Source organism: Festucalex cinctus, chromosome 20 (assembly GCF_051991245.1).
Source record: "Festucalex cinctus isolate MCC-2025b chromosome 20, RoL_Fcin_1.0, whole genome shotgun sequence".
Taxonomy (NCBI): domain Eukaryota; kingdom Metazoa; phylum Chordata; class Actinopteri; order Syngnathiformes; family Syngnathidae; genus Festucalex; species Festucalex cinctus.
In genome coordinates, this window is record NC_135430.1 from 14,588,555 (window position 1) to 14,597,741 (window position 9,187).

The 9,187-nt window shown below is 40.5% G+C and overlaps 1 protein-coding gene across 1 annotated transcript; it reads right to left on the reverse strand.

Moving 5' to 3' along the window:
• Nucleotides 1–620: 620 nt before the first annotated feature.
• Nucleotides 621–8,800, reverse strand: socs6a (suppressor of cytokine signaling 6a). Its single transcript, XM_077509276.1, has 3 exons — nt 8,593–8,800; nt 7,894–7,968; nt 621–6,763 (listed from the first exon to the last, which is right to left on the reverse strand). Exon 3 carries the CDS (start codon nt 6,634–6,636, stop codon nt 5,026–5,028), a length of 1,611 nt encoding a protein of 536 aa, XP_077365402.1. The 5' UTR covers nt 6,637–6,763; nt 7,894–7,968; nt 8,593–8,800; the 3' UTR covers nt 621–5,025.
• Nucleotides 8,801–9,187: the final 387 nt, after the last annotated feature.

Here is a 9,187-nt window from a genome sequence, read left to right on the forward strand (position 1 = left end):
CAGTGTGCTATGAATAAATCATTGTGAGCCAGGCAGAGGGAGAGTAAACAGTTGTGTATCTTCACCTCAGATGCCTAGAGAGGCCTGTCAGACGCTGCGGTTAACAAAGGCTGCCTTCTCATCGCCATGCAGATGGTGTTTTCAGCAGATCCAAGTCAAAACCTGACATGATCAGGGTAGCTACCGCGTGAACCCATGAGTTTGTTAAAGATGCCCTCCGTTTGTGCGGAAATGCAATAATTAGGGGATGGATAAAGTGCAACAAAAAAAAAAAAGTGGCAGAGTTGTGTTAACTATGAAAATAAGTTAGATGGAAATCGAGTTGTGATGGTTAAACAAAATGGAAGAAAGTGTTTGTGTGGAATGCTATAGCACAAACGTTTTTGGATAAAACCTGTTCCTGCTAAACCATAATGGTGTTAGAAAGGTCTACAGAGAACTATTATGGCCACACTGCATAAACAAATAAAATGAAGAAAAAAAACTTAATGATAACAAACTCATAATTAAACATGCATGAACACAATAAATGAGAATATAAAAAAAAAATCTGCAAGTATAATGTTAGATGGTAAAAATGGGGATTAACTGTCATAACACTGTTGAAGCAACTGTTTATTTTAACAGATAATAGCAAGTGCAACATGTCCCGTTTTTTGCTTTTGTATGACAAGTTTGAAAAGTAAAGTCAACGCATAAATTTTCTCCACAATGTATTCAATTTTTCCCACTATTCTAAACACGGCATTGTGATAACTATTGTGGACTATGAATTAAGCAGCAAAATCCACCTGTTTTTCCCCCCCATCTCATGGGGCGGCCATTTTGCCACTTGCTGTCAACAAAAGATGGCGTCAGAGTTGCTTAGGGACCATGGGAACAACCAATCATGGCTTAGCTCGCTAACATCACATAACCAAACTCAGAAAACAGGTGAGCAGTGATTGGTTGTTACCTGAGCAACTGTGATGTCATTTTCAGTCAACAGCAAGTGTCAAAATGGCCACCCCAGGATGGGGCAGGTAGGTTTTTGCTGCTTGGTTCATGCTCCACAAATGCAATAGGAATCAAAATGCCGTGTTCACACTAGTGGGGGTGCATAGAACATATTGTAAAGAAAACTTTGAGGTTGACTTCCCCTTTAAATAATAACAAAAATAAAAAGTACTGGAAGCCAAAACAATACCTTTTTAGAATATAGGATTTTTTTTTATTTATAATTTATAATTGGCAGATACAAAAACTCTTAAACTGTATCCAAAATGTGCAATAAACCACTGCTGATTAACAAAAGAAATTACAAAAGTTTGTCTACTTTGGAAAGTTGACAACCAATGTAAACTGGTTTAAACTAGTAATTCTAGAGTGTTTACTAATCACTACTAATGCTCTTTTGAAGTGAATTATAGTTTTTAACAAATTGCAAATCTGTTGCGCTCCCAAAATGACAACACACCATCGTGTGTACATATTACTCTTGGTGACATTCGTTCCCCCGTTATTAAATACAAGAAAGGCAAATCGTTTTCGGTAAGCAGCACAAATGTGTAGAACACATGACAAAGTCTTGTACCAATATATTTAAGAGATGTCAACAAAACACGGACAGGGGGACGGGTATTTCCAAAAAGAATGCTGTGTAAACGATCACCTTCATTGGAACGGCAGCTTGAACAGGCAGGCAATCAACATCTGGAATCGGTGTCATCAACTACCGTACATTAGAAGTAATGTGGATTACAGCAGCAACGCTTTCTGAAAAGGGTTCCCGCTCATCAATAATGTGACAATGAATCGCAAATGAAGACGGAAATACAACTGAAAGAACATTGTATCAAAAACATCTTACTTTCACATTTCAATCAAAAGTACGTCCACATTCATGATCCGCCTTTCTGGATAAGATGCTGGTGCCTTCATGTCCACACAAATTGTATGACACCAAACTAAATACAGTATATAGTAAACCAAACGCTTACATGAAGAAATAGCGACTAGCGTGCGACTGTGACGGACCATTCTTGGCAGGATGTCAAATGATAGTATCCAAGTGCAAAAGTATTTTTCAATGTAGTTTGTTTTCCTAATTCTAATCCAAACAAGCACGCATTCCTTTTCGTGTAGCGCAATTCCCCCAAGATGGTAAATGTAGCAAAAACAAAACTACAGATTGGGAAAGAAAACAACTCGTGTTTGGTAGAAAGAAAACAGTACACAAGTTAAGATGAGCTAGATCCGTCTTTCCTATACAGCACAAATGCTACGTATGACCTTTAACATGCAACACCATTCAAAAGTTCCTCATTTTGCAGACATCAACATTTCCAGCTAACTAAAACCAACGCCCTATTATACTGTAGTTGTCTGAGGGAGCGTCTCTCAATGCTCGGGCGCTAGTGTCAAAACTGACATAACCAGAATTCCCTATCAAGGTATTTCTATAAAGCACTTGTGTAATGATGTGCTTTTCCCTTTTCTCTGGCGAAACTAGTGATTATTGAGGTTTTTTTTTTTTTAAGTGTTGTTCCGATACCGATACTGCATAAAAACAGTGGTATCGGTGACTACTCACAAGTAACATGCCGATACCATTAATTCCAACGCTAATATAGGATTTTGGATGCAGCATCTTGTGTCTTACTTGTGCACAACATTCACTGATATATGACGTGTTCACTGCATGCCGATCTAAGATATCCTATTGGCCCTTGAATGCTCTGAACCAATGGCAGGACAGCTTTTTCATGTTGAGGAAAAAAAACTCTTAAGTATCGGTATGGTATCGGCCGATACTGCAAAGCTGGGTATCGGTATCGGTAGCCAAAAAATGGTATCGGAACAACACTAGTTTTTTTTTCTTTTTAGCCCTGCAATTTACACCGTTCTAATTTAGGGTGACCAGACGTCACAGCTTAATTGAGAGAGTCTCGATTTTGAGCCAAAGCGATTCATACGATAAACACATTGAAAAGGAATTAACTGTTAAATTACTGGCAGGAGTGTTTTCACTGTACCGGAACTAGACCTACTTCCTGCTTCCATAAGAATAATGGGGAATGTAGTCCTACGAGCCAGTCAGACCCAACGTAAGTTTAGCTTTTCTGGTGGCGAGACCGGTGCTAGGTAAGCGTCACAGTCAGTTTTCAATAGCTGCCTTGACAGAGCCTTGGTGAGTGTATTGTCTTATTTGCAGCTATTGAACGGTCAACCAAGATACATTTAGCATTAGTGAAAGTAATAACACAACCAAATTGACTAGCAATTAAATTTGTTGTAAATAGTTCCTGGTGAGAATTTTTTGTACACAAGATTTGATTTTCAATGTAATTGTAGTGTCCCGGTTTTTAATTTTGAAATTCTGGTCACCCTATTCTAATGAAGCCTTACGACTGTAAAGGAATTGTCATGAGCCAAAACGTTGGATTTCCCAAATCCTTTCACACAGGGCTTACACCATTTGGGGAATTCAATTGATCTGGGTCAGACCTCTAAGACACACGAGTCACTGCACACAGATTCAGGTCAAGTGACGACAGGTCTGCTTTTAGGTTGGAGAGTACTTGTTCATAATTATAAACCACGTCAAGGCTTTATCGGGGTTTACGTAATGTGGTAAAACCCATTGTGACATCTTTTCTCAGAGGTCAACCGTTGAAGCCTTCACTACATGCAAATAACCAGACTTAAAAAGAGCAGCAAAGTTTTTCACTGCAACTGTTGTGTAGTATTCCTTACACAGAAAAAAAACATGTTAAAAGGGGACCTATTATGCTCAATTAGATTTTCAAAAACAAACTAGAAAAAGACAACCAGTCTTTGACGACCAGTCCGTCTGAGAGCAGACAGATGCTCTCATATGACATCTCATGGTGCAATCTCCTCTCAATACTCGTAAAATAATAAATGGAGACGGGCATAAGACACGTTTGTTTTGCACATTTTCACTAAATTTGCTTAAAAATTTCAAAACATTTGGATTAAAACCCCTTGCCTGACTGAGAAATCATGCCCAAACTTTAAACTGGTGCTAAGATTCTAAATTATATCGAGCTATTATTCATGTTCAAACAGGTCCGTATTTCATCTAGACCTAAATGGTTGGTTATATTAGAAAACCCAATATAGACATCACAGATGATCTGTCATGGAAAGAATAGAAACGCTAAACATACATTTGTCTCAGTCCTGTTAAACATGATTTAGATGGAAAAAAAAATACAAATTTTAAAAATCACGAAAAAGCATCATAGGTCCCACTTTTTGCAGAGTACAAGATTAACACAATGCCGTTTCCACAAACAGCGCAACATTAAAAAAAAATAAAAATAAAATCCAAAAATCCAGCATCATCAGTACCGTTAGACTTGCATAATATAGAATGGCTCTACATAGCCAAAGATTAATTTAAAGCTCATTGTGCACGACCAAATTGTTTCAAATGTCTCAATTTTGGACAGCCACAGAAATGTATACATAAAAACAAAACCAAAATAGGATTTCATATCTATGTGACATTTGTATTTGCAATTACTGAGTAACTGTCTGATCTCAAACTCTAATTGTATAATTTTGTGCTTTATCAGGTTCTACCTCAAAACCAAAGCGTTCACCAGTTGACGCACAGTGAAGAACATTTGTAATACGTCATCTTTTTCGAAGATTAATTCATGATAAGAAAACATCCGGTGACTAAATCGCTGCTTCAACAGTCAATGCAGGTTAACGTGACTGTTAGCAAACATGTTTTGATGCTTAAAATTGATCAGTTTTGCAGGTAATATTTTTCAAAAGATCAAAGTGAAATTCTTGATTTTAAAAATGAGCTAGTTGCCTTCAATTTTGAGTTTTAGGTAAGCCTTGTTCCAGCATTTCATTGTGCAACTGGGATAACGCGTCAGTTTTTTTGTGTGGTTGACCTCCAAGTAGAACCGATCATCTCAAAAGGGTTAGTTAGGTGCGTGTAAACCTTGTGTACACCTCACTGAACGTAAAAAGTGCAAAATAGCCACCACTGTCCTGTTTGTGTCAGTAGTGCTTCTCTTGTAAGTAATCTTTCATCTTGTTAGGTAAGGGCAGTTTCTGGATAAGGTCTATCCTTGTGTACTGTCGAATGACAAAGCGACAAAGGTACTGCAGGGAGCGTACTTGCATAAACCGGGACACGGGGTTGGTGAGTCGGACCGGGTAGGTTGCAGACCCCGGTAGGCGGGACCTGGAATAACAAAAAGCACCGTTCTCCGAGTCTTTTATCGAGTGTTCGATGAGGTCCACGATGGACGTGTGTCCTTCCACATCCGGCTGCTCGTAAAAGCTGAAGCGTCCGTTGGAGTGTTCGATCCGGGTGTGGAGGGTTTTGCCCTGTGACCTGAAACTCAGGCTGAGCAGGTACCTGTCGTCCGAGCTGTCTCGGACCAAAAAGGAGCCGTCGGCCAAGTTGATGAGCTTTTCCTCCGCCTCCCAGCGAGTGATGGGACCCCAGTACCAGCCCTGCCTGGCCAGCTTCTTCAACTCCTCCGTCAGGCTGGTCACCACCATGGGCCCGCTGCTTTGGACCGAGTCGTACACGCGGCTGACTCCGGGAGCCGAATTGGGATCGAAGTTGAGGTGGTGTCGGACTCTCTCGGCAACCTGGCTGTCCGAGGAGCCGAAGCCGGAGAACGTCCTGGGAAAGCGGCCGTTACTGCCCGTCGGAGACAGGAGGGGAGAGAGGGGGGGCGGGGGCTCTCCTCTCGAGCTTTGAAGCATGACGCCAGCAGAACCGAGAAGAAGGCTGTTAACTGAGGTGTCCATGAAAAGATCTGGAGGCAAACCGCCAACCATGTCATGCTCCTCCTGGCCCCGATCCATCAGCGGGGACCCGTTGTCCGCCTCTGCCGCCACCTCCATAGGAGACGCGCTGTCCAGACAGAAGGAGTGGGACCCTTCTGGGTACATTCCCTCATCTAAAGGCATCGTGTACTGAATGTAGTCTTGGGGCGTCAACCCCAGCACCACAGGCACGTCATTGTCGTCAATATTTAGATGCAGCTCACCATTTTGTGGCGGCTGGAGGTTTTTTAAGGATTCGGGTTGGTCTTGAAAGAGCCCGTCCATCTGGAAATCGCTGAATTCCTTCCGGATGCCGTTCAAGTTGGGGCTGGGGCTCGGAGAGTGCACCATGGCTTTCACTTTGACCTCCATCTTAATGCAAGCGTCGTCAGAGTTGACCGGCCGCAGAGGCCATGGCGAGGGGCTGTAGTGGTGACTCCGTAGCGACGCAGACCTTAGAGGTCGCTGGGCTTTAACCTCGTTGAAGCTGATGGGCACAGACGAGGAGGAGAAGGTGTCCTCGTCGTCCGTCGAGCCAATGGCAGAGGACCCGGCTTTGCTCTTCGCCTTCTGCTTGGCCGACAGCCTTCTCTTCAGCGATCCCATCAGGCCTTCGCTCTTCGAACGGCTCTTATTCTGCCCGCCTTTGTCTTCCTCGCCGCCCAGATCGCACATGGAAAGGTCTTTGGTGTAGCAGCCACCAAAAAGTGACTCATCCTTTGAGAACTCTGCGGCCACTGGGGCCTGCTGGAGCATGACAAAGTCGCCGTCCTCTTTGCCCTTTATGCTCAGCGACTTCCGAATGGTCTTAAGGCTGATCTTCTTCATTCTGACTGGCCCTCCGCCAAGGTGGGCGGCATGAGATGTCTCTCCTTGTAGCCTGATGAAAGTACTAGCCGCAGTATCCTCCCATCAGGTCGTACATAAGTCATGCATACAGCAGAGCCCCCAAACCCTTCAGAAAGCGGGGAAAAGAAATACACACGATTATAAACAACCACAATGTATCCTTCACTCTTATTTACATTATGCATTTATACTAAAGGTAGACCGAAATGTTTTTTTTGTTTCACAGCCGATACGGATTATTAGTAGTCAAGGATAAAAATGTCTTTATGCATATGCCTAAAACTTTTCAGATTAGCCAAATGTTGTTTTCGTTGGATTTGTTTTGTTTTTTTAATCTCAGAAAATAGAGATCTTTATAAAAAAAAAAAATCTAACAAAATGTTCAGGGAACTCCCAAGTCAAATTAAAACTCAAACATGAATAGCTCTCTATTGTTTTCTACAGTAAATATTTTCCAAAATTTTAATATCTGATTTATATTTCCATATTTTACTTATATTAGTTTTAATTAAAAAAAAAAAAAAGACTGAAATGCTGAGTATCAGCGCTGATAACCAGCCCGGCCGATAATCAGCCTATTCCTAATCCGTGTTTGTAAAAATGTAATAGCTATACTGTTTAATTTGTATGAAAGTGTGGTAAGAGAGCTTTTGATTAGCTAATGTATATCTTAAGAGAGAGTTTGCTGACTGAAGTTGTGGAAACTTTTGTGACCTAACATAGAACACAATCGTCTTTTAAAAACATGTTTAGAACAGGGTGTGGGCATTAATTATTGTTGACTGCAAAACATTCCATTTCTACCGCAACGGCATTGAGTGCTGACATTTCCAAACACTTTTAAATATTTTGCCTTGCATAAAGTAAAAGGTTCAAGTACTTAGCAATAGCAACTAAACATCAAGTGGTTTAAATGTCATTGCTAACCATTGAGTGTACTAAGGATAACAGATTCAATCGAATCACTGTCTAATCACCTGCACAGACGATTTTCCAAATTCAGTATTTGTTTGTACACGAACGTAAACCTTTAAGCCGGAACTCTTCAGATTCAATATTTAAGGCTCAAAGACTCAGCAATTTTGCATGAAGCGGTTTAAAAGTGATTGCTAACAATTTTGATTGCATTCGGGGGTGAGAGATTAAATTACACACACGCACAGACACAAGCGGCACAACAAGATCAAAACAGACCAAACAAGGTGTTAATAAGACAGCTGCAGACCGATTACTCACCATTATGAGAAGAGAAAATGTGACTCGACTTGACTGTATGGGTCAAGTTCCACTTCCAGCACCTTTCATTTGATGCTACAAAAAGAAAAAAGCTCGCTATCATCATAGTTCAAACACTTCCCGTCTTACCTAACATGTTATTACCAGCGAGTTAATAACTAGTAGTTTATATAACGTGTTCCTTGGCTGATCTTATTATAGAAACAGAATCAAGGTTTTGTCCTGACCTAGCTTAGCACGGCCTGCACATTTAGATGCATGCTTTTAGCTTAGCCATTAAAGTTAGCATTTTAAAATAAAACGTCCATTTTATAATAATAGGAAACAACAGAGAAAGCATCAATGAGCACTCGACAAAAGTAATGGTTGTATCTTGAATATAGCGCGTCAATAGAACATAATAAAATCTGCCAGATATGATACTACGACGAGCTATATTGTTAGCACATTTGCTTTGCTGGTCACCATGTAAATTAATAATAGGTCGCATTTTAAAATACCCCCGGTTAAATAAACATTTACCACGCCACTTACGATCATAAGAATAACAAATGCATACGAATTTGAAATAAAGCTTCGCTTTTCCACCTTTTGTTGGCTGACGAAAGGTACCTTAGCTAACTTTAGCTTCCCACCAACCAAAGCCAATCAGCTAGTTTCCTTCACGCTTGTTGTCGAAAACATACAATATAACATTACCTTGCAGTTATTATGCTTCTCTGTCCACAGCAATCGCATCGGCGTTTACATGTCCCGGGTTGGTACGTCTGGGGGGGAAAAAAAGGTGCACGGATATATTCTCGAATACAATGACACAATAAGGTGACACCTTTCTGACTGACTAGGTTAGCACACTTGAGTAGCTCCCGGCCTCTTCCTTTGTTGCCTGTTGAGTTGAGGCAGACAGCAGATTGGGATGGAGCGAGCACACACAGGCAAACGCTTCATTAAATTGATGCACAGTTTGGCAAATAATAATATTCTACTTTAAAAAAAATAAAAATAAAAAAGTATAAAGACTTGTTTTCAATGTAATTTTGGACAATTGTGTTCCATCTGAGTTTGAAAATAATTATAAATACTCCCCGATTTTACTTGTGCAAATTAAAATTTGAAATATAGTCCGACACTGATTCTACTTGTGCGAACACAAGTTGTATTTAGGGGAAGAAATACACAAAATTGTACTTCATTAAAACAAACATAAACCTCAATTATGTAATTAATAAAATGACGTGACATGTTCATGGATAGGCCTATTTATCTATTTTGCATTCTTATCTTTCTCCCTGTG